Source organism: Galleria mellonella, unplaced genomic scaffold, assembly GCF_026898425.1.
Source record: "Galleria mellonella isolate WM207_F2 unplaced genomic scaffold, CSIRO_AGI_GalMel_v1 utg93, whole genome shotgun sequence".
Lineage (NCBI taxonomy): Eukaryota > Metazoa > Arthropoda > Insecta > Lepidoptera > Pyralidae > Galleria > Galleria mellonella.
In genome coordinates this window covers 3,285,470-3,312,895 of record NW_026442176.1, presented here as the reverse complement: position 1 = coordinate 3,312,895, position 27,426 = coordinate 3,285,470, and the positions used below count along the sequence as shown (strand labels likewise).

At 31.2% G+C, this 27,426-nt stretch overlaps 1 protein-coding gene across 1 annotated transcript in view; it reads left to right on the top strand.

Moving 5' to 3' along the window:
• Positions 1-27,426, top strand: part of LOC113516863 (protein spire) — a 251,706-nt gene that overhangs the window by 150,711 nt on the left and 73,569 nt on the right. The window contains exon 4 of the mRNA XM_052902561.1: positions 19,626-19,777. Within this exon, the coding sequence (XP_052758521.1) occupies positions 19,626-19,777 (152 nt within the window). The remainder of the gene's footprint in view (positions 1-19,625; positions 19,778-27,426) is intronic.

The window sequence follows — 27,426 nt, the reverse complement described above, 5'->3', positions numbered from 1 at the left end:
GAGATTGATCCTATTGAAATTTTATCAAAATCAGTTCAGTAGTTTAGTTTTTAAATCAAATTAATTAGTTTTGTCACAATTGAAGTCGGTTTTTTGTGGGTCACAATCTTTAATTAAGTAACCCATATTTTTAATATATAAAATGGAACGTAACAAAAAGATTAATCCTAAATAAAGCCATTCCCTGTGTTTCTAAATACATATAAGTACATAAAAACAGTCAAGTACGTTTTATTATATTGAGAATATTAGCGTTATAATAAAAAAAGTTAAATATTAAATTATTATTATTTAATTTTATTTTATTATGAAATAAAAATAAAACGTAAATAGCTTATTAAGTAAATAGATTATGAAATAAAAATAAAACGTAAATAGCTTTTCTCATGACTGTGAGTCCCTGGTAAGGTACATAGTTAGAAGCTTTTCTTGACTGCTATTGTCATTACCTACTTGTATTTTGATCGAAAATTTTAATTGGTACAAAATTAAAGAGTGTGTGAATCGGGTTAGTATATCGCTAACTTACGATTACGATGCTCTCAGAATGATTGTTTTGCTATTAAACTAAATAAACTAAATTTTTACTAAATTAAATTTAAACTAAATTGAAAAATAAATTTATTATAAATCTACCATGGTATATCACTAGATGACGATTACAATGTTCTCATTTTAATATATTTTGCTATTAAACAAAATTTTTACTAAATTAAATTTAAACTTAATTGAAAAATAACTTCATTATGTGTACCATATTTCTTGATGTTAACCTGTACTTATGGTATAAACCAACAAATTAATATAAATTGTTACTATTTGACATACTTCGAACACAATAGTTATATTGCTGCAGCCTTTATTCTGCCTCGTTTACGCATGAATTTCGTGTTACGAACAATTTGTTTTGGATAAGCCCATTCGAGACGAGCCATATTTTTTACCAATAAATAGAAATGTTATTTGGCTCATGCTGTGTTGGGATGTTGCGTCGTGCATAGGAATATTTTGTTTGTTCTTTACCTTTATTACGATCCCCGTTATGTCTTTATTAACTTAGAGCAGTGGTTCTCAAAGTTATGAAAGTCAGATTCCATTTTTAATTTACCTTAACAATCTATTAGGGCCCTATATATTGGTTTCTAACAGAGGCTGATTTGCCATGTTTTTTTTTGTTTGGGTATAAAGTTTTATTTAGAATTTTCTTTCTTCTGAAATGCTGTATTCATACCCAAATTTTCAATTTTAATTTTTTAATACCTGTAATTAATTCATGCGCTTAACCATACAGATTGGATTTTTGCGTCCCCACTTTGAAAACCTTTGATGTAGTGGTACGTGGAGCTACACGAGTGATTGTTAAATCATTGTAATGTAATGGTTTCGGTAATGTGAACACAAACTTTGATACTATTTTATATTCATATTAGTTTAGTTATTTGTTTCTTTACATTTTGAAGGTTTTGAAGTTCAAAGGCTGATCATAAATTATAATTAGGCTGAATTTCCAGTGATCAAAACTCAATCCTAAATATAGAATATTTTAGGGTTCATTTTCGGTCTCTGGTTGATATATTGTTTTTAATTGTACACGGAGATAATTTTATCAATTGCAAAAAGAAGTTTAAAATCGTTACTTAAGATTTCGAAAATATAGCATAATTTAAAACAAAAATTTATGGCCTCTTTCTCTTTATGGCAGCCGCTTAATTTGGAACAGACCCGATGAGCTACGTCTTTTTATTTACAGACTAGATTCCCAGGTGTTCAATTCGGTATTACCGAACTTTTCGGTATTTCAGCCCCAGTTCAGGGTTATATCAAAAATATGTAAGAGCAGAAGAAGTATGGGTGGTTCGGTAAATTAACTAATGAATAAAGCATGGGCGGCGGCAAACGTTTTTTTATCTAACAATTTTATTGTATAAAATTATTAGAGAATATAAAAAAATTCAGAAACCTTTGCTGCAAAGCTGTAAGCGATATAATTATATTATTATATTAACCATTAACTATCCAATGCTGAACATAGGCCTCTTCCATATGGAGGGGTTTTGCCAGTAGTTGCCATGCTTGGCAGGTGGATTGGTAGTCGCAATTAGGCTTTGGTGACGATGAAAGCAAAAATAATAAATATAAACTATAATTCGTTTCATTATGTACGTATCTATATTTACTTCACAATGTAAGTTTTAATAAAAGTGAATCCTGTCAAAAAAATTTCATATGGACTGGATTATAGTCCAGTTTGGTATTTTCATGTACGTATATTATATATGGCAAACGTGATTGTAAATAAGTTCTAAATTACAATGGTGAGAAGTTTCCTCTATTTACATATTCACATCGCATTCCAGCGCACTGTTCCGTTCATTCTATTTTTTTTTTTTTATATTCAATTTATCCAACACTATACGATCTTACTGTTAGCCCTAATTCACATAATAAAAATGCAAAACCAATTGTATATACCAATTGTAGATTTAATACGCATTTTACAGCTGCAATTTCTTTTACTACAGAGTAGTGAAATAAAAAATTAAGTGTGTTAAGATTTTGATGCACTATCCGTTATAGAAATAAAAAAATTGTGACACAGTTCGCAAGATAGTGTAAACAAGTAGATATATTATATATTGTGAAATATAAACGAATTCAATCGTGAACGAATCGAAAAATGACAACTACGAGTATAAGCACCTATGGAGTCAGGCTTGCGCTCGCCTCACATCGGCTTACGATTAAGAGTTACGAATTGATCCCAAAACTAGTCAGGCTTTTTCAGTCTAATTACATGTAGATAAAACCAGTGGTTATTAAATTAAAAGTCGATTGTTTAGGTACCTCTATCCCATTCGTGTTTCAACCGTGATGCTGTTGTGTTTGCATGGCTGTGTTTCGGTTTGAAGGGTGGGTAATGGCGTGAATTTACTGGGTATAGAGGAATAACACCTGAGTTCTCAGGAATGGCAACGCATGGGGGGGGGGATCATGGGCGAAACAGTATACTCTGTTATATCCATGGTACTGCTCATGTATATAGGCGACGGTTACCACTTTCCATCAGGTGTGCCGTCAGCTTGTTTGCCATTCTAGGTAGTATAAAAAAATTTTTAAATGTAATGTATTCTTACGAAACTTTTAACAATAAAATTTAATAAAGTTCTCACAAATACACTCTTTTAATTAAATTAGTAACAAATCGAAACATTTAATCAATTAATCGAATGTCTGTTTGTACGACTATTGAATATCAATAGTCTTTCGGTAAGGTCAATTACTCGTATTTGTTTGTTGCTCATGAAGTCCTATTAAAAAAAAAAAAAAAAAACTATATTTATTTGTATGTAACATCGTATCTCTCAAACGGATTAACCGATTTTTATTTAGTTATTTTTTTTCTTTAAAAGGTAACTTGATCGAGAGTATTTTCTGTGATTTTTTTCCTTTATTCCTTGAATGTGCTATACAATTTCACATTTATAATGCTAGTGAAGGTTAATTTATTATTAATACTTACTTTTTATGTTATTATATAAATTATTTTATATTATAATAATAATATAATTTGATATTATATATTAATTTAAATAGTGTCAAATAACATTTTTTTTTATTTGCAAGAAAACAGTAATTTACCTGTAGAGTTTGCAAAATTTAAAATACATTCGAGTTTTTATTAATATCACTATCAAGTCAATATTATATAAAAAAAAGTATTTGTATTTTTAAATTACAAAGGAAATGAATAAATTTCATGGATACAGCTAGTTTTATACATAAATTTAATGTATAAAAGATAAACGATCATATTATATAATGTAATTCATTTTCCTTTCTACATATTTGCTGTTCAGTTTGCATTAGTAAATACTTCTCTCTGCATATAGACGCTTATTATTTCAATGCTGATGTGTTTTCGCTTTCTATAACACTTGCTCGTAATATGAATACTGATAATATCACGATACTGCATAATATTCTTGTAAATAAATATACAACAATCTTTAAGACTATTTTCGGAGTTTGTTTGCGTGACGGTATCCGAAATGAGGATATCCGCAAAAGAACTAAAGTAAGAATATAGCCCGAAGGTTAAGTAAGCTGAAGTGGAAATAGGCTAATCACATAGCTTAAAGAACAGACAAACAAAGAGGGAGAAAAGTTCTTGACAGGCGATTTCGTATGGAGAAACGCAGTGTAGGACGAATTCCCATTAGATGGAGTGACTACCTCAAATAGATTAAAGGGAATTAGTGGATGCAGGTGACTCAGGACCGTTCCTTATGGCAGTCTATGGGGGACCCTTATGTTCAGCAGCGAACATCTGTTGGCTAACTTTTAGATTGGTCCAATGAAATTTTAAAAATCGGCTCAGAAGTTTTGTCATTAAAACAACTAGTTTTATCACGATAAAAATCTTTTTCTGGTAATTATTATTTGTAATGGTGACATTTTGTATTCCCACTTTGCTACTCGGTCATGTCATATAAAGTTTCTCAGTCTTAATTTCAATTAAAATCTGCATTATAAATATTCACAATGGCAGCGATAAGACCCAACATGACCCTTAGATCTATTGCACAATCATCGTGTAGTGATTTCACTGCATATCACACATGTCCCAACAGACTGTCGGATAGCACGCGCGTTTCCTGCACTCACCTTTGCTCCTACAGTGCGTTCCTTGAAAATCTAACAATGAAACGAAGTAATTCGTTCCGCCCGTCATTCACTCCTTTAGAACAGACTCGCTCAATCTAAATTAACTTGTCACATTTTCTGCTTTTCTACAACGATGGCAGTTTTCGCTGGTAGCGAGACGTCTCACCAACTATTCATAATCGAGATGTAATTTCTCGGACAAGTTTACGATTTCCTCTCGATGTTTCCTAGTCGAGTATTAACCGCGTGATGAATTTATTGCATTTTAATAGCTCACACCGGAAAGTATACCGTTTGGTGCGGCTTGCAATTTTATGCCAATCAAAATACAAACATTGAAGTGCACGGAACACCTGCCTACATTTATAAAGTCAACGTTGTTATTTAAACGGACATAGATACGCGCCTCTTCCTGTACAAGCTTTTTGTTTTATTTATCTCTTGTTTGTATAGAGAGAGAAATATGTAATAGAACGAGACACGCGATCCTTATTACAAATATCATATCAAACTTTAACTGTCCCTTGACCATAGGCGTTTTGCTAGTAATTGACATGCTTGGCAGACAGGTTGAGTACTGCAGTTAGGCTTTGGTGATGGTCACCAAGTCGTATCTTGGTCGTTGGTATTTTTAAGGGTACGCTGCTGCTTATCCTTCGACTATTATATTCCCTTTGTCGTCTCTTACGATACCCACGAGTAGAGAAGAGGTGGTCCACTTAATACCGAAACCACATGACAACTAAAATATTATAATAGGTTATTTGTAATTAGAAAAATACAATAATGATAATATTATAAATGTGAAAGTGAGTTTGTTTCTTAAGTCTTAGCGTCTTGACGGATTAATCAATGACTATAATTTTTTTTTACAACACGGGGCAAACGAGCATGCGGCTCACCTGATGGTAAGTGACTACCGCCGCCCATGATCACCCACAACACCTACGGCATTGCAGGTGTGCTGCCGGCCTTTTAAAAAGGAATATGCTCTTTTCTTGAAGGTTATGTTGTCGTATCGGTTCGGAAATACTGCTGCTGGAAATATATGGTATAAGTACACGTGCAATATGAGAAGGTATTTTTAATTCGGTCAGCTACATATCCCGTTTATGTGGACAAATCTAGTATTAAATAAATTTCATGCCTGTGTCAGCTACATAGACTTTTTTTTCAAATTGTCTGACCTAGATTGTCGTAGCAACAATCATACAATCTTCAATCTTGATAAAATCCAAAGACAAATTCGATTGAAGGGGCCCTAATAAATCTGAATCGTAGTTTATGACCGTTTCGTTATACCTGATGCGCCTATAACTGTTATTTCGCTGTGGGCGATCGAATCGAATTGAATCGAAAGTACGTATTGATTGTATCGATGCGATGTACTCGGATACGGGTCAGTCGGTCGTACGTATTGGACAAGTGAACAGAGGGCCTACCATGAAATGTTTTCTGAATTTCGGAGCCGAATGAAATACAAATTGGATGTTAAAATTACATAATATTTACCTTTAAAAATTATTAAGAATATTAAAATATCGTTCCTTTGGGATTTTATGGTAGGATTTATAACAAACAGAACTTTAAGCTCCATTTACTGCGCCGATTTCGGTACAAAAAAACGAAATTGACTACGAAAATTCGAAATTTCATTTCATGGTAGACACCTTGCACCCAGAATATAATACTTACTAGTGATGAGACCATCGTTCTTTATATATCCCTAGCTTTTTATAATCGATTGACATTATCTATCTAGATCATATATTCATATATTGATGCAACGAAACATTATTTTTGAGGTCAAGTCTTATCAAAACTTTCTCGTTTGCTAAAATCGTTTTGGCATTGTTGTTTATTAATAGATTATTTGTTTAAAGAAATTTTTGTGGATCCCATAATATCCCAACGTTAGTCATATGCCCATGGTAAATTGTTTTACGGTGGTTTACTTAATATAACGCTAAAGAACCTTAGTTATCTATAACACAATGGTAGAATAGTGAGGCCGCTTAATAAAAACTACGAGAAGAAAGTGCACCTTTTTATCATATCTTTTAACGCAGATCTAGGAAACTTCCCACGAATTTCTCACGGTGCTTCTTTGTATACGACAGTGAGTTTAAATAGAGCCGCCAGATCTTTATACTATCTCTAAAGAAGTCGATATGAAACGACTTAAATCGATTAAACATCGTATGTAAGTTAGTTCAAAAAGCGTACTTACGTTGGAATTTGTAGTTTATTTTTATAAACTACATATAATATTTCTGTTGATTTTATTCAGCAATCCTATTTAAAATATGGGTATTTGAGTGTAGAAAAAATTGTTACTTTGTCAAATGAATTTTTGTTTACACTTTTATTGTTAACTAGCTTTTGCCTGCAACTTTGTATACGTTGTTTTTAGAAGTAAGTAAATAATTCTAGATGGCATATGTAGAGAATACAGATATCAGATTTTTAGTTTTTAGTAAGGTCTTCAGGAACACAACTGTGGAAACCATATTTAATTACTTACACTTACATTAGTACTTGCATGGTGTTGGAACAAACATATACATAAATAGAAATTCTACAAAGTATTGTTTTGGCTCTTATTTATACCCCTAATATATATATTTTTTAATATCTCCCATGTATATTAGTTATAACTTTATTGTATTACTAAGATGAGATATCGTTAATTAATTAGGCTTTTTTAAGTGTAATCGCAAATGTTAAAAATCTCCATGTGTTTGGAAAGGTGTGTACAGAGATTGGTCTCTTTAGCTACTAACTATTCATGTAATAAATCTGAATGAAATGACTGTGACCTTCAGTCACATGATCATTACAATTCAAAAGATTTAATATTATAGTCATTCGCGATATGTCATTACCAAAAAGTAATCAATCAATCAAATACTGGATCGACTGTTCAATTTTGCTACCGCGGTGATTATGTCAAATATCTATCATTCTACTGACAACTTGATTTCAATGACGAAGGCTTTTCCTCAGCACCGAGTCAAATAAGTGATTTAATTTGATGATATAATTATGTGAATGATTTGATGACCTCTACAGTGTAGAGCAGTTCGATTTAATTTAATCGATTCTCTGTTACTTATCGATTAAAAACTATCGATATATAATTACAGAAATAGGTTAGGAAATAAAATGTGGACATTCGTTTAGATATGTGTATCCATATAAAATTCAAGCATTATTGTCACTGATAAAAATCGAAACGACAAGGAGAAAGTTTCTGAGGATCGTATACACGGTGAGTACTTTAAAGTTTACCACACATGTTTTTAGAATTCATTTGAGATAAAACGTTATGTATTTTATAAATGAATAGTAAAGAATTTATTTATCTATTTCATATTCTTTGTACAAAAGTCGATTGCTTGGATACCTCTGTCCCATTCGTGTTTCAAGCATAAAGCAGTGTTTGCATGGCTGTGTTTCGGTTTGAAGGGTGGGATATGGCGTGAATTTACTGAGTACAGAGGAATCTGAGTCTTCAGAAATGGCAACGCATGGGTGGTATCATGGGCGAAACAGTATACTCTGTGATATCCATGGTACTGCTCATGTCTATTGGCGACGGTTACCACTTTCCATCAGGTGGGCCATCAGCTTGTTTGCCATTCTAAGTTGTATAAAAAAAATATTGTTTTTGGATGGTGGTTATCGAATTTAATATCATTATACGTGGCACTAACATAAGTAAAAGTTTTTACTTCTCTAATAGTAACTCCACTTGCCTTTTTTAAATAAGGCTTAATAAAAATGAAACTAAGTTTCTTTGAAATTATCACAGAAACAATTTGTAAATGTAATTAGTTGAAATATTCAAAGTATTAATCGAATTATATTTGTACTACTACTGGACATCACTAGACCATCTTGGGGTCTGACCAATTGCTCGTTTATTTACATTTTTATTAAATTCTCAAAATTCAAAACCAACTATAGATATGAGATTTCGTATTCTAAATTAAAATATTTTCAATGACTTCAAAAACAAAGAGATTCAATTCGGTTGAACTTTTTTTTTATGTTTGGTACCTCATAATTCTATCAGTAGTAAACCGATTTGGAAAATTGTTTTTTTATCTGAATATACTTACAGATTGGTTCTATAGAAATTTTATTAAAATTGGTTCAGAAGTTTATTTTTTAAATCTAAATAATTGATTTTGCCACAATTGAAATTTTTTTTTGTCGACGACAATCTTAACAATAAATCTAATATGTCCATCAAATATTAGTGCTGTTTTTTTTGTTATTAAATATAAATCATATTTCTAATTAATTTTGATTTGGTTATGATTAAAATAGTGCTGTTTTTTTTTTCGACATAAAATTTTATATAAAGTTTGACATTGTGTTTTCCAGTATACCTAAATCTATAATTAATTGTTTTTTTTTTACTAAATAGGCATAGTTAAGAATCGAATACAATATTTCCGCGAAGCAAGAACTGTGTAACTACGTTTCAAAGGTCGTCCTTATGTGATGCATATTAATTAACACTAGCTATAACATATAATTATCTGACCTCGAGTGCAAGCCACAACGGTGAAATGCGAGAGGCGTCACGTGTATCGACTAGGTATCGATAGTACACAACAGGGGCGGGTATCGATTATCGTGTACAATGACTAGCCATGGTTCCGTAGACATGATTGATGTGAATCTATTGAGGAAATATGTACATCGGTGTTAACACGACGCGTGCGAAAAGTTTACGCAAGTAATTTATAACACTTTTAAATAGGTAGATGATTTGGAAGTTAATAGTTTGTTGATTTAAGTACAGTTTTGAAAGCAAAAGTCTTTTACTCGTATTGGTTGAATCGATTGAAAAGTGTGATATAATTGACTGTAATTGATATTATTTTACAATACGCTTTTTATACTATTTCAAAATGGAGGTTATAATTTGATAATAGTTTTATTTTTGTTTACTATTTTATTTTAAATGGTTTATTTGTAAATCATAAAATAAATACTCAATAGGTGTAAAGGTGGACTTATCTCAAATAGAGTATTTGAAAGAAGATGACCTAAGGTTTGCATGATATATGAAATATTAAACAATTCTGAACCGATTCTACAATAAAAAAATATTTATCGAAGAGTGACTTTTTATGTTATCTACTTAGTTTATAATATTTTTACTAAACAGCCAGTACACGAATAGAATTGCGGATCAAAACTAAGAACTACTAAAACATTTTTTTAAGTAATTCTAAAAAGGACGATATTTTCAATTCGATTTCAGAAAAAGAGCTAAAGGAGTCAATAGTCTGGCGGATTTATAAGTCAACGACATTTCTATAAGTTTGTGGCAATTTCGTAAATTAGTGCCACTTCTACAAGTCGGTGGCAATTATGTTACTGACACTTATATAGAACGACGCTTTTTTACCCTTCTACTAATCCAATTATACTCGGAGTTCTAGCATGTTCTATATTTTGCGATCGTGTTCATTCGGGGATTAGTTTTAGTAGGGAAAAATTTTGTGGGATCCAAAAGAAAGTTTTCTTTCTATAATAACTAATTTTTACCTTTGGCTTTGTCCGTGTGATTGGTGTTATACTGTTTAAGTGTGTTACATTGTAATTGTATATTAAATTAATTATTGGTTGAGCTTTTACAATATCAAAATGTCAGAAAATGTATGTGGTTTAATTTCGAGTTTCTTTCTCTTATCTTAGTGTATTTATTTATCTATTTAAAATTAATAGCACCAGTTATAATTATGTTTAATATTTATTTATTATTAGTATTATAATTAAAATATGAAATAAAGTAATTAGGTAATAATTATATTGCGCTTTGAAAGCTACGTTTTAAGTTTTACGTTATTTCAAGGATGATAAGAAATGGTGACAGTCACATGTTTTTATCATAATTATGGATATGTTTCTGTACACATGTGAATTTTGGGAAATTTTGAGACCTATAAGTTTGATGAAATTAAAAAAAAAATTACAAATAGGTACTGCGTTCTTTTCAATTTATTTATTTTGCTTATTTTTCTTTTAGTTTTGTTCATGGTGCACACTTGTTTTTGTCCATTAACTGACTTCAAAAAAGGAGAAGGTTATATGTTCGATTTTATATTTTTTGGGACAAACTTGAGCTGCGTTTTGATACAGCAAATGTTTGTCAAGTGCTAATAGTTAAATGTATTTCGTGTAGAGTTAATAAGTAATTACAAATATTACTATCATCCATATAAAGCAAACGAGATTCTAAAATAAAAACTCACGCCACAATTGGCACGTTATTCAGTAATGAACTCGTTCATTTTTGACATTTTGACCATTCATGTCATGATCATTGTCATCGGTATTGATGATTGAAGAATGCAATTTAACTAGTCGAAGACGTGTGCGTGTTCCGTTGGCGTGAGATTTGACCGTCATCGTAAATTTATAGTTACCGTTATCATTTTTGTATGAACTTATGTGACTACGAGTATTCAGATTTGGTAGAAACCAATCATCGACTAGAATGTATCAACTGCGTACACTCTATGGATTATAGTATGGTTTATGATAGTTTTTACACATTTACATAAGAGCATCTAGTGTCAATTTTTTTTTAAATACATTGAACAAAATTTTTGTTGCTACGTACTTCTTTTAAACAAAAATAAGCGTCATATAGTATTGCAAATATAGATTATTTATATAAAATTTTTGAAAATTTGATAAAAATATGTATAAAATTTTTATCAGTTGAATTTGGCAAATAAAATAGAAAATTGAAGCTTATATATATCAATTTGACCTTCTAACGATCTGTTGAAGACTCGGCACGTATTCATTTCTAAATTTAATATTATGTACCTATATATTGTATACAAATAAAAATATACTTGTGTTTATGTACTATACTAGTCATAATGGCACTACTTTTGGATACAATATATTGAATACAAATCTATTATCAAATATTAATCAAAATAATCACCCAATAAATCCACACTATTTACTATAATTCTCTGTCAGTCACTCCTTTTTTGGAATATCGTTGTGAGAATATTATATTATTTTATTTTTTTATTTATTCTTACAATTTATATTTCTTTCGTTTATTGAGATATATTTATATACTGTGGTATTTCTATTCACGTACAAAAAAAAATTGTACTGTTTCAATTAAAGAATTTTTGTAGAATGGCATATCGCCGTGTGGTCCCGGCATAGAATGGGCCATGCATTTCTTTCCCATGAGTAAGAGGCGATCAAGGGAAACTTAATGGTCGAGGGACTGGCAGCATCGTCTCCCTTAAAACAGCACTAAATCCTGCGGTTGCTAATTCGCCAATCCGCCTATCAAGCATGGCAACTACTGGCAAAACCTTTCCTTATGGGATAGGCTTATGTTTAGCAGTGGACAGTTAACGATGATATGATTTTTATAGAAAGATTCTAGTTTTAAGCTTTGTTACCTACGTTTATATAACAGTAATTATATAACAGATGAGATCTCTGTCAGAGAAAAGTCCACCCTTGCTCACAATTATAAATACATTATTTTATATGTAACTTACAAGTGCAATAAAGTATATATATATATATATATATATATATATATATATATATATATATATATATATATATATATATATATATATATATATATATATATATATATATATATATTAAGGTAAGTACTAAAAATACAGCCAGCGCGATCGCAGCACACACTGCAATCCACGCAGCCTCCATGGGAAGACAACTCGGAACAGTGAACGGTTTACTGTTATTTATTGTCTCCCACGTTAGAAATAACGTCTTTCCGTGCTCTGTTACGGACGACCTGTTATCGAACCGTTTCCGACTCATAACTGCTTTTTATGGCTCTGAGTATCTAGTGTTTTAAGAGACCTACAAATAGACGAGGTTTCTAATTAACCTTCATTATGTTTGTGTTAGTTACGTTATATTTTCATCAATTTCGTTTTTAATTAGGTTATATTTATTTATTTACCTCTTTATTGTATTAGAAATGTTTTCTTTTTTATACAATTTAGAATGGCAAACAAGCTGACGGTCCACCTGATGGAAAGTGATAACCGTCGCCTATAGACATGAGCAGTACCATGGACATAACAGAGTATACTGTTTCGCCCATGATACCCCCCATGCGTTGCCATTCCTGAGGACTCAGATGTTATTCCTCTGTACCCAGTAAATTCACGCCATGTCCCACCCTTCAAATCGAAACACAGTCATGCAAACACAATTGCTTCACGGTTGAAACACGAATGGGACAGAGGTACCCAAGCAATCGACTTTTGTACAAAGTCTCCCTCTGGAAAAGTATACAATGACAGTTAAACAATTCAAGTGAAATACAGTAATATTAAGTACAGATTAAAATATATACATAAAGATACAAAAGGCGGTCTTATCTTTAGAGCAATCTCTTACAGACAACTTTTGGTTAAAGGAGAACACATAGATGTGGGTACGTGCCGCAAGAATGAATTAATAATTTTTAAATATAATTTTATTACCATTTAAGTACATGTTTTTTTAAACATTAAAATACTACTCCATCTGAAAGAAAATACTTCAATTCCGTGTTCTAAGTTCAAACAATTCAAATTAAATTCTATCATATTTGGTCATCAATTGGTGAGTTTTATTCGTTTTATGATAAGAACAATGAGATTACTATCTGATATTAATTTTGTCATAAGTCATAACTAATGTCGCTGTTTCTTCTTCGTAAATCAAAATATATTTCTGATTAAATTCCGTATTAAAACACTAATATGTAGGCAAATTCATTTAAATGTAAGTTGGTGTATGCAGTTAAATAAATAAATATTAAAATTTGTAGCATTACTTGAACAATAATTTTCTATGCATTCATCTTTACCTACTCCTGACACCAAATATAACTATTCTGTTGGCGATACTGTCGCATAATTACACTCGGAGACCTTGTGATCAGTGTGAGTCACTGCAAGGGTTAGTAAGCCTATAAATCTTCGGTCCTATAAACCAAGACTTGGAAATCTCACAAAATAGTGTTTATATTTTTTTAGAATTGCTTTTGAATAAGCCTCTGCCATAAGCGTGGCAACTACTGGTAAAAACCCCTTCGGTTTTGTTAGTAGTTGCCATGTTTGGCAGGCGGGTTAGCAATCGCAGTATGGCTTTGATGATATTTTAAAAGGGACACTGCTACCCATATCTCGACTTCAAATTCTCTTAGTCGCCTCTTACGACAATTGCGGGAAAGAAAGAGGTTTTATGCCGGGACTACACGGCTATACTTTAGATATACACTATTATAAATTTGGTAATTTGTTGAATAAGAATAATGAAATTTAATTAATTAATAAGTTATTTAATTTTAACAGTCATTTATTTAATTAATAGTTAGTTATTTAATTAATTTTTAGTTAGTTATTTAATTAATTAATTAATAGTTAGTTATTTAATTAATTAATAGTTAGTTATTTAATTAATTAATAGTTAGATATTTAATTAAATAATAGTTATTTAATTAATTAATAGTTAGATATTTAATTAATTAATAGTTATTTAATTAATTATAAGTTAGTTATTTAATTAATTATAATAATAGTTAGTTATTTAATTAATTAATAGTTAGTTATTTAATTAATTAATAGTTATTTAATTAATTTCGTTGAATAAGATAATGCGTTAATATACAGGAATATTTTTTTTATTTACAAATTAATTTAAAAGTACTAGGTTTTACCATTGTACCGATTTAGGGTTTTATTCAAACGAGTTTTGAACGTTAACAATATAGATGAACGGTATCATCATCATCATCATCATCATTTTAGCCACATATCGTCTGCTGCTAAATACAGGCCACCCTTATAGATGGTTTTTCAAACGGTATATTTTACGGTAATTCAGCTACTGGGCGGCTAGTAGGTAACCCTAGTCGCAGTAAGTTTATAGAGAATACACATAAATCCGTTACGCAACGACCATCGCAGTTTATGGCTATTTCTGCACAGACCAGTGTCGGATTACAGGTCAGTGCTTTGTATTTGTTTGTTTTGATACTCTTATATCTTATATAAAAGTCCATTAGAATAAAGACTTCAAAATGCGACAGAATAGCGATTTGTTTTGATACCTGTTACATCTAAATTATAGAGAAGTCCATTAGAAGAAGGTAGAAAAGCGATAAAATAACGATAGAAGTATTAAGAAATGTTTGGTTTTTAAATGTCGTGAAATTAGGAATATCAAAATATTGTAACGTTGAAAAGTTTAACACATAATAATTGCTATACTCGTACTGTAGAAGAAAAATTAATAGACTGATGCTAGGTCAAAAAATATGGCATTTTAAGAATACAATATTTTTATATAGCGTATTGTTAATCTTATTTACTAATTCAACGTTATTCCCCTTCAGAACATATAAAGTAAACAATTTTTCTTGAGATATAAGGGTATAAGAATAAGAACGAGGTTAGAGATTATTTATTTTTACGTTAAGGGTTCGCGAGGACGAAACTGCAGGAAACAGCTAGTAAAATACAGTAAAATATAATGTCAAGCTGTTGAAGCAATACTTTTCAGTAATAATAAGTGTCAAACACTTAACCTACTTTATTTCAATTTAGGATGCCTTATGCTATGAAAACTAGAAAGCAGATATCTAACGTCTAAATCTATTATTATGATTTGCGAACGTTGACGTTGTGAACGAAAAATTGTTAACACATGCATTTTAAAAATGTTTTTCAAATATTTATCTCGATACGTATAATTTAATATACATAAATATTATATGCATTCATTCATCATTCAGCCGTTAATTGGCCACTGTTGAACTTAGGCCTCCGACTAGGTGGGGGGGGGGGGGGGGTTTTTCCATTAATTGTCACGCTTTGTTTGTGATTTGCAGATTGTTAACCTTTGGAGATGTTTTAAGAGGAACGCTGCTGCCCGTCTTCTGAACATTAAGTTCTTTTAGTCGCCTCCAAAAAAGAAAGAGGTGGCGCATTCCATGCTGGGACCACATGGCAAAATATTAAATGCAATATTCTCTAAATATTGTTCTCCCCTAACTTCCACCCTGATGTATTTATGAGACATGAAAGCTTGGCGCCGCGTGACATAGCGGGGTCGTTATCAGACATTATAATAGATACTAATATGCACTTAAAATTGTTTAGTTGACTATTACTAAAATCAATTACTTTACTTAATTGATTTTATGAAATATGCTCTGAATTTCAGTTATATATATATATAAATAGGTACATTCATTCATTTACAGTTATATATATATAAATAGGTACATTCTGTTCCACAAAAAAGAGGGAATTTAATCTTAGTAATATATATATATATATATATATATATATATATATATATATATATATATATATATATATATATATATATATATATATACTGACAAGATATTTTGACTCTTAAATAAAAACTCCATTAGGGTAGGCCAAAATGCCAAATGAACGGTTTATGCTTCGATTCAAACAAGCTTCTGAAATCTGAAGTTATTATTATATAAACACACCAACTGCTCCCATTACGGATACAAATGTAAATTTACATAATCGAGACGTGTATAACTTTTGTCTACTTCAAATGTCTACTGCATACATACTTTCTAAGCTAGGTATACTATTAGTGCGGCCATTCATACATTAGATCAATCAGTGTCAATAATATTATAATAGTTTCGTGACTAAAGACAAAAGTGCTTTTAAAAAGCATATTGCTTTGTAATAAAAAGGTATTTAAAGATTTATAACATAGTGAAGTCGAAACCTACTAATAAAAAATATAAATTAATATATATTATATTTACAATATATTGTAATATTATAATTGGGGGGCAAGGGATTGTTAGTAATGGAGACTGAGAATCCTATTGCTAGCAATATACTCAACCAAATAAATATAATTAAATTAATAAAATCAATTACATCCTAATATTGTATATCGTAATTAGTAATGAAAAGTAAGGACTTTAAATTACAATATACAATTTACAATACTATTTGAACAAAGAATAAAAAGGATGTTAATTATGTATCTCAATAGATAAAACGTAGGGCTATCATGCACAGGTCGCAATTAAAAAGTTCGCACGACATCCACCCATACAATTGCTATAACCGTTGACTCATTAACCCGCAAACAATGTCAAGAATGGGAGCTTTGCCTTTCGATTGAACGGACGCGGCGCGAGCGCACAAAGCGCCGCCGAGCATGCGCTTGCGCAAGATTACGCGAGCTAGTGATGTGCAGAATCAGGCTGACACGAGTACTGTCTCGAATATCTAATAGGTACCCGAATACTCGAATTCCGATACACGATATACAAGTACATGTTTCGAGTATATATGGTAATCTAACACTAGTTGCACGTTTATCATTTTCTTATTTTTACTTACAAAAAGAAAAATAATTATATTTTATTTAAATTAAAAGACTAACATAAACTTTAAAAAATAAAACTTAAAAAAATAAAAGATTTCATTCAAATGATGCTTCAGAATATACATATTTATACATGTATTCAAATACTAGTCCGAATACTGAAACTAGTTACAATTCGATTATTTTCAACCGACTTTAAAAAAGAGGAAGATTTCAATTTGATCTTATTTTTGTATGTTTTATTACTTAATTCCTATAGGCGACGTTATTTATCATGAAAGAATATATTGTTTGAATTCTACTTGTATAAAAAAAAAAGTATAAAAAAGATTGGTCCCATAGAAATATAATCAAAATCTATTTAGTTTTTAATCAAAATAACTGAATTTACCACTACTAAGTCGGTTTTAACAACAAAACAACCTTAAATTATTTAAATGAGTACCGATATACTCGATACTCGAATATCGACTCGGCACGTCACTATACGCGACACGGCGCGGCGCGGCGTCTGTGTCAATAACTGTAACGGATCGTGATCGACGTGTGATCGTGCGACTCTAATCGGACCACACGTGCTAGTCAAGGTCTTCGCATATTTAATTGCTGAAACCTTATACGCGAGCATATATGAATTTGAAATCTTATATATTAAGGAAGATATTGTAGTACTGTACTATACCGTAATATTTTAAAACTAATAAAATATTACAATTTTTGTTGTTACCTCCATCGTGATTAAAGATATTTTAGTAAAAAGGGGACTTGCACTATTTAATTAAACACTTTACTTCTCAGAAGGAGGCTACGTATGAAGTGTCAACTGAGAAATGCTTAATCTTTTCTCCTTATTCAATATTAATATTAGTTAATTTAAGAAACTGCAGTTATGTTTTTACGAATAAATCTCATTTCATTTCATTCATAAAAATTAAAATCTACGAACCTATTCTATTACACTGTTTTGTCGTTGTCTTTCAAATTACGAATTTAAAAGAAAAAGATTAACCCCTAAAATAGATTTTATAATATATTTAACGTTTTTATGAATAAAGGAACTTCCCTTTTTTTTCTCAGTCTCTCAAAGTCTCTGTATAGTATAAAACAAAGTCGCTTCCTGCTATTTATACGCTTAAATGTTTTAAACTACGCAAGAGATTTTTAAGCGGTATCCATCAATAGAGTAATTCAAGAGGAAGGTTTATACGTATTGTTTAATATTTTTTGTGTCAATTTGTTCAAAAAATAACGATAATTATTCAAAATGTGGAAAAAATTAAGTCGACTGAGAGTTCTCATCGAAAATGTCCAAAGATAACAAAATAATGTAATTGTTTATTTTTATCAGGATTATAAAAAGTTACAAAAAATTCCATTTTTTTTTATACAATTTAGAATGGCAAACAAACTGACAGCCCACCTGATGGAAAGTGGTAACCGTCACCTATAGACATGAGCAGTACCATGGACATAACAGAGTATACTGTTTCGCTCATGATACCCCCATGCGTTGCCATTCCTGAGGACTTAAGTATTATTCCTCTGTACCCAGTAAATTCATGCCATATCCCACCCTTTAAACCGAAACACAGCCATGCAAACACAACTGCTTCACGGTTGAAACACGAATGGGACAGAGGTACCCAAAGCAATCGACTTTTGCACAAAGTCTCTCTCTATACTATACAGATAGCTTTTTATAACAATTTTAATGTTTAAAATAATTAATACAAATTATGTGGAATTTGGAATGCTATTTAGATGGATTTTCGTGCCGGCATAGAATAGGCCACCCATTCCTTTCCTGTAGGTGTCGTAAAAAGCGATTTAGGGAGCTTATGATGAAGGGGTGGGCAGCAGCGTCCCTCTTAAAACATCACCAATAGCCAAACTGCGATTGTCAACACTTCTTGCCAAGCGTAGCAACTACAAGCAAAACCCCCTTAGACAGTTATCGTCTGATACAACATTTAGATTGATACGATAGCAATATTATGATGATGCAATACAATGAGAAGTTTCGTGACTGACTCTTGGCCACAGCAGAATATCAGTGTTTTGCTCTTTTAAGGGCAAAGCAATAAACTGAGCTGTGACCATTTTGTGTTACTATGGCACACGCATGAAGGAAGGGTAAGAAAGGAGATTGTTAGTTTATATATTTTGTTTTTGTATTTTTTTTATTTGTGCTTCTTTATTTTTATTCTTTTGTCTCTTTTGCTGTGTATTATGTATATGTTTTTTTAGTGTAATTTGTGTGCTGTAAGTAATGTAAATAAATTATCTATCTATCTATCTATTATTAATCACTTCACAGTGACACCATACTGTTTCTACGTAGCACACGGGCGAAGTCGGGGCGGTATATATATCTATATAATATGACGTCATTAATACAACCCAATTTTATTGTTGTATGTCTGTAACGTTTACAAATTTTGATTCAGTAAAGCATCACATTAGTATCTCGTGCACTTGTTTAAAAGGATAATATTAGGTTTATTTATAATAATCTTTCATTATTGCAGAGGAAGACGAATGTGGCGTTCTATCCGAGGGCTCGGAGACATCGGAGTGCGGCCGCGCGGACACCGACGACGAGGGTATCGAGAGAGACGCTGAACCGGCCCCGCGGCGCAGGCGCACCCGGAGGCGATTTACGCTTAGGGATGTTATAGAGGTAAGTTCGGTGACGTAATCAACATTATTGTCCAGAGGGCATGGCTCCTGAATTTGACAACTGCTTTATTTTCCCTTAAATTCGCTTATAGATATGGAATTGTTATTATGGTAACGAGCTTGGTAAGAATATAGTAAAAGATATGAGCACCATCATATTTTTTTATATATTTATATATTTTACTGAACTATGCACTTAAACTGAAAAATAAAATAAAAAAAGTGACGAACGGTTAACCGTTAACGTTAAGCCTAGTGTTAACACTAGACACCGACCAGCCATCTAATAATTTGCCTTAAGATGCTTCGTGAAACACGCGTCGCAAAACGTGCGTACAAAATGACAGTTAGAGATTAATAGCTAATGTGCAAGGTTGTGGAACTTCTGGTAGTAATAGTGGTAGTCAATCTTCGAGTGTTGGCAGTCATACACTCATTAATGGTAGCGGAATTAAACAAAATAATTCTTATCAATTAACGAATAATATAATAGTATATACAGTCACACACTCATTAATGGTAGCAAAATTAAACAAAATAATTCTAATTAAAAATAGAGTAATATAATAGTATATAGATAATAATAATTTATAATAACAATCACAGTACTTCAATTTAAACGGATTCAACAAATATCTGCACTTGGCATTTTCATCAATACTAATCAATTCGCCTGTATGTGAAAACGCAGTTGAAACAATGCGATGAAACTGGCAAACTAGCGCATTTAAAAATGGAATATCCATTTTTAAATGTACTATTCTGGATATGTTTAAATTAAATACTATTAAATTTTTAGTAGTCTTATAAATATTAAAAAGTAGATAGCTCGTACAATTTTTATTAAGAGAAACATAATATTAGTCCTCACGTGGTAATGCGTGGGGCTCATGGGCGATACAATAAACCCTATTATTTGTATCTATGGATGACGTTTACCAATTTCTATCGGGTGGTCATGCTTATTTGCCATTCAAAATACTATTAAGATACAAATAAGGATAATCATGACCAGTCTATTCCTTTTTAGGTGTTACTAGATGAAAATTACAACATCGCTCGCGGTAATTTATATTGATTTCCAATTTCGTTTGTTCAATTCTGAATTCTTTTTTCAAATTTTAAACATCATTTATAGTTCATATTCTTTTAGAAATATAATTTGTTTGGGTATATTGTAAAAGGGATTGTTGGCGACTGGTCGATGCTAACTTTTTAGATTTTATTATATGCTTATTTTTATACAAATTTAATTTTAGAATGCATTTTTTTTTATATAAACTTAAAATGGCAAACTAGCTGAGGGCTACCTAATGGAAAGTGGTAACCATTGCCTATAGACATGAGCAGTTCCATGGACATAACATACTGTTATGTCTTTATTTGTATTTTATTTATTAATTTCTTTTTTTTTTTTTGTATTTTTTGACAACGTCTGTTCTTTTCTTGCTTGGTTGCTGTTAATACTCTGCTAATATCAGTGTCAACATCATTTATCACCTCATCACAGTTCACCGCTCTGTTATAGGGATTTTCTAACTCTTCTGTTACTAGTTCCAGTTACTACGAGTTTAATTTATGTTAGTAAATATATTTCTAATGTTTTAAGAGGAGAATTAACGCGATCATTTAGTTAACTGATGATAAATTACCTGAATTAACTCGACATCACGTGTGGTCCCTGCATAGAATAGGGCCACCCCTTTCTTTCCCGTGGGGGCGTAAGATGCGACTAAGGGAAGACGAGGGGTGGGCAGCAGCGTCTCTCTTAAAATATCTCCAAAGCCTAACTGCTGTTGCCAATTCGCCTGCCAAGCATGACAACTACTGGCAATCCCCCCCCCAGGGGGAGACTTATGTTCAGCATCATGATAATGACATTAAAATTAAGTAAAAAAATTAAATTATCGTAGTTAATCTAAAATGATCCAGTTAATTATAGTCTCCTTATAATACTTAAAATATGCAGTAAAAGTTAATCTATTTCTTAATCTTTTCTTTTAACTTATTCTTTTATATTTTATCTGCAAGTAAATGGAGCAATGCACTTTCTGTGTACTCCGCTAACGTCTGTGTAAGGGGGGAAAAGGGATTGTTAGTAATGGAGACTGAGAATCCCATTGATAGCAATATACCCAACCAGGTCGATCTCCTCGCGGTTCCCTCTGGAAACTGTCATGGTTAATTCCTGCTGAATTCATCATGATGGGCTAACTGGCCTGTTTTCATTCTCATCTATCACCCTTCACTGGTGCTCCGCCAGCGTATCCCGTTAGCGCAGGCCGTGCTATCGTACCATTTTCACCCATCAAAAAAAAAGTCCGTGTCTGTCTGTGTAACTTTTGTCAAGTTGAAAAGTTATATTTTAGCTGGATATCCCAATAGTGGGATTTTAAATGATAAGTATAATTCTATTTACATCTAGCATAATAATATAAATCACTTAACATAAGAAAGCTCTCAGTTTAAGTACCTAATTACCGCAAATGAATATTAGAAGTACACTGCACAGTTAAATAAACATAAACATACATTTCTGTTTTAATTTCCAAACCAGTTCAGTCATGTTCATTAAATGAGTTGTACTCCACAAGAAGGAATTTTGATTTTATTGTAGAAAACAACTTCGATTCCAAGTCTTTCGACTTTCACTGAGGCAGTCGCTGTGTTTTGATCTCTATCCTGATGTGCTGCAACTCGGATATCTTTGGTAATACCTATTTATTTACTTTGTGCATATTTTTATTAATATTTTGGTTAATGTATTCCATGGAGAAAACCCAAAGTTATTTTTAATTTCAACCATGCTGTTTATTTTTTTTTATATAAATTCTAATGTGAATGTCAGTTTGTTTATTTGTATGCTGTCTCTTAACGTCTTAACAGTTGATTCGATCACTATGAAGTTTTATATGTATGTATGTATGTGCTATATGCGAAAAAGGACATAGATTACTTTTTATTCCGTTTCGTAAATATTTCTCTTTCATGTGGATAAAGTCGCGGCTAAGAACTAGTTATATTAAATTACATATTAAATTTAATTTAAATAAAAATCTTTATTTTTAAATTGTAATAGTATTATACATTTTTAAATTGTATAGTGTCATTTTGACAAAGGTTTTAAAAACTGTTCTACAGAATTATTTCGAAATCTGTTTTTACGATTTTCGTCAAATTAAAAAAAAATGTAACATGAATTAATTATTTTTAATGTTATTTCATAATTCATTAATCAAGTCACTTTGTCAATAATTTTAAAATATATGTATAATAATATGCATGAAATACACATGACTTGATGATATTATGTGTCAACAACTTAAGATAATTTCACTTTTTCGTCTTCTTCCATCACAGATGAACGATCATATATGAAACACTTCTTCAATTTTATTTAAAACGTTCCCGAGATCATTGACTCCCTCTATTTGGGGGGTTTGCCCGTACCACGCTTGGCAGGCGGATTAGCGACCGCAGTTAGGCTTTGGAGATGTTTTAGAGGGACGGCTATACCTCGACCATTATGCTCCTTTAGTCGCTTCTTACGACACCCACGGGAAAGGTAGAGGTGATCTACACATGTATATCCAAAGGTTGACTGGTAGAGAATGCTACTAGAATTAAGTTCGCTTTTTGTACCATATTTTCTTTCGTATATATGGTCCATAAAGTTGTTAATATATATAATTGTATATACGTATATATTGTTAAAAAAAATAACTGATGCACAAGGTCACCTATAAATCAATAAATCAGGCGAGATGCATTAGCCATGTTACGTAACTTAAAAGCTTCTTACAAACAGCTACTTTAACCATCCCACTACGGAAACAATTTGGTAGTTATATCACCAATTTGGTAATTATAGGTGGCTTCGAAGGCAACACTTTAATGTATCCGTTACTGGTTATAATATACAAGGAGTCCCATATATATATGTACCCTCTTTTCTTCTAAAATTATTCAAGTATTGTCATGAAAAGCCATTGCATTATATTTAATTATAATTTAAAATAATTTAATTACAATTTTCATTATTTATATTATGTTATTATTCATATTGTTAATATCTTTACTTATTTAATGACATTTAATAATTTAATTCTATTTTAATGTTTATCAAACACAAGGCACGCTGTGGTTGCCTATAAATGTAAGAACAGTTAGATCTAATCTACCTGTGTATTGTATTGAAATGTTTAGCTGTATCTTATGTTGGTAATCCTATAAATAAATAAAAGGAGGGTAGTGTTTCCAATGTGTAGGTAGTAAAGTACATATGTAAATGAGTTTGCCTGTAAAACTAGATCCTCGATGCAACTTGTACTCTACTTATACGAGTATATGGCTTAACAAATTTTTATAAAAATATAGAATTTTACTTTTTCTTTGCAAAGGAAAATCCTGTTAGTTGTTAAATAAAATTTATCTGACATTATAAATTAGTATATTTTAAATGTAAATAATATTATATTTTTTAAGGAAAATCGTGTCCTTAATATAAATGTTATTATTTTATGAAATTTTTGCCTTTTTTTATTAGAATTGGTTTACTAACTAAAGTTAGTTAACCAGTTGTAATAAAAAAAATTGATTGAAAAAGTAACAAGCCAATATTAATAACGCTATTATTATAGTCTATTTTTAGAATATCCACATACACAATACAAAGTTGTAATAAAAAATAATTCTTTGTTATATGAACATAAACAAAATTGGAATAAAAACTCGATCACGAAGGCGACATAACAAAAACTGTATTCTACGCCTATATCGTTATACACGTTTTTATATATACGTTTTACGAGTTTTCATTCAATTATTCGCAACTAATAAATTTATCGAAAATAAAATTATTGTTTCACGACATTTAGTATTTTTATAATTTATAGTGGCACGTCAGGCCATGGTATGGCACGAATAAAATGTAGAAAATATGTAATAATAATATTTACCTGTTTGAATTAAAAATAAAATATAAATATAAATTTTTCTTCAATAAGCACTTTTTTTTTTACAGAATTTTTTCTGTAAAGAAAAATGGCGACTTTGATCGTCAGGAATTTAATAACATGGGAGAATTAATTGCATGAAGTAATTGTAAAAATCGGTTCATAACTGGCAATATAACGCGTAATATAGTCATGTAAATATTCAAATTAATTGTAGACAAAAGTAGATCATATTTGTGAAGTCGCTCAAAAATTCTGTAATTTTGAGTATTGTGCTATAATTTATAACCGACATTAAAAAGAGTTTCTCGATTCGGCTGTATTTTTATGTTTGTTACCTTATAAATTCGTCAGTTATAAACCGATTTGGAATATTATTTTTATATCTAAAAGATATACGTATAGATTGATTCCATAGAAATTTTATCAAAATTAGTTCAGTACTTTAGTCTTTAAATAAAAATGACTAGTTTTACCACAATTGAAGTGGATTTATCCTTTTATGAATAAGAAAAAGAATTTTACAAAGCGGTTTACAAGTGATAGAGTTATGAAGCAACAAACATTAAAAAAATACATCCAAATTGAGACTCCCCTTCTTTTTGAAGTCGGTTAAAAAAACAGCTTTCAATAATGTGTACTTACTTCCAATAACATCAGATCTGTGTGCGCTTCAGTGATGCAGATGCAGTTCGCTTAACCCATATCCGGGGCCTAAGAATTTGTGGCATGTATTGCATCACACGCCATCAGTAGAAGCCATGATGACATCTGCTTTCACTATATCACTTATTAGGAAGTTATTATAGGGATAACCGCGGCCGGCTTCACGGTTTATAGAGCTCCGATACACTCATAAAGACAGTCCGTCTCAACTATTGATCATTCGTTGTTCACTAGCACCGCACGGCCTTATTTTAGTCCGTTTAAACTTTGCTCGATTAAATTCCGTCTATAATACATCAATAATAAAATTATTTTTATTTTAACAAAAAATAAAATGATATAAGAAAACTACCTATGGGTTGTCTGGAATTTTTTTTCTTTAGGTAGTTTTCTTGCTCAACAATAAGAAAGTGCCGCCTTTTGCATCACTACATTTTAATTATTTATTGTATTCCTTTTTTTTTTTGTATTGAGTGCAATAAACTGTAAAGATCTATAAAAATGTAAGAAAGATATTTTTGATTATTTTCTTAAATTAAATAAAATATACTGTCCTAAGGCAGTTTTAAGTTGCTAAATCATGTTTATTTAAATGTTTCACTAAAGGTCTATTTATATATTTTATATCGATATTTTATTAAGAGTGCAATATATATAACATTTTTAGTTTTTGTCTGTAAAAGTTCTCTACAGTACAATTGCTACTTATAACTTAAGGCACACCTTATGTTTATTATTTATTTTTATATTGTTTTATCACTTACCTAGTAGTAGTACACTCCCTAAATATTCACTTTAATAAATATGACAAAATCAAATCGTTTTCATTGACTATATTATAGTATAATATATCTGGTCACCGGGCCGCATTAAGGTGCCCGTGCGTTGAGAACTACTGGACTAAGTGAATTTGATATCCAAGCGATTATAACTTTACGATAATAAGTGACGAGCTTTGCTTTCTATGCCCGTTTGTTTATAGTTTGAAAGTAAGTTTTAATGTGGAAAGCACGAGTAATTTTGCCTTGAAGAAAATGTAGCATGACCTGTTAAATTTATAGACATATAAAATGTCAGAAATATGTTAATGTTGGATAAAGAAAGTTTGTTTAGTACTCGTTAAACGATTAATATGGGTTACTTTGTAATATTCTAAAACAATTATATTGTTAAGTCTGAAATAATAAGGTTTTTTTTTTTAGTTTGTACTGTAGTTGGAATGTCAAACAACCTACTGGAAAGTAGGTCATTGACCTCTATCTTGTTTTTCTTTCCCCTAGTTTCCGTAAGCAATGCCTATAGACATGAAAATACTATAAAATTGATAAAATATATTGTAATAGGGGAAGAAATGTTCTTAAGTGATGAGCCCGAATGGCAAAACTTTTTTTTTATACAACTTAGAATGGCAAACAAGCTGACGGCCCACCTGATGGAAAGTGGTAACCGTCACCTATAGACATGAGCAGTACCATGGACATAACAGAGTATACTATTTCGCCCATGATACCCCCCATGCGTTGCCATTCCTGAGGACTCAGGTGTTATTACTCTGTACCCTGTAAATTCACGCCATATTCCACCCTTCAAACCGAAACACAGCCATGCAAATACAACTGCTTCACGGTAGAAACACGAATGGGACAGAGGTACCCAAGCAATCGACTTTTGTGCAAAGTCTCCCTCTGGTGTAAGACGACCCTTCACTAGATAGAGTGAGGATGCAGGTGGCTCAGGACTGTTTTTATAGCAGTTTATGAAGGAGGCCTTTGTTCAGCAGTGCATAAATAATGGCTGAAATGATGACGATGATGATTGTGATGCCCATGCTATGTTCCTGCATCTAGTAGTTAAAACATAGCGTGAAAAAGCTCTTAGTGAACCGGCATAGTGCAGTCAACCGCATTTATACATTTTTTTTCGGTTGGTCGGTTTTGTTGGCCATATTGTTTCTGTGTTCGCTCAGAACGGTGTGGTCACATGTCGTGTTAAAAGTTCTGCTGTAATCTATTTTTATGCTGGTTAACAC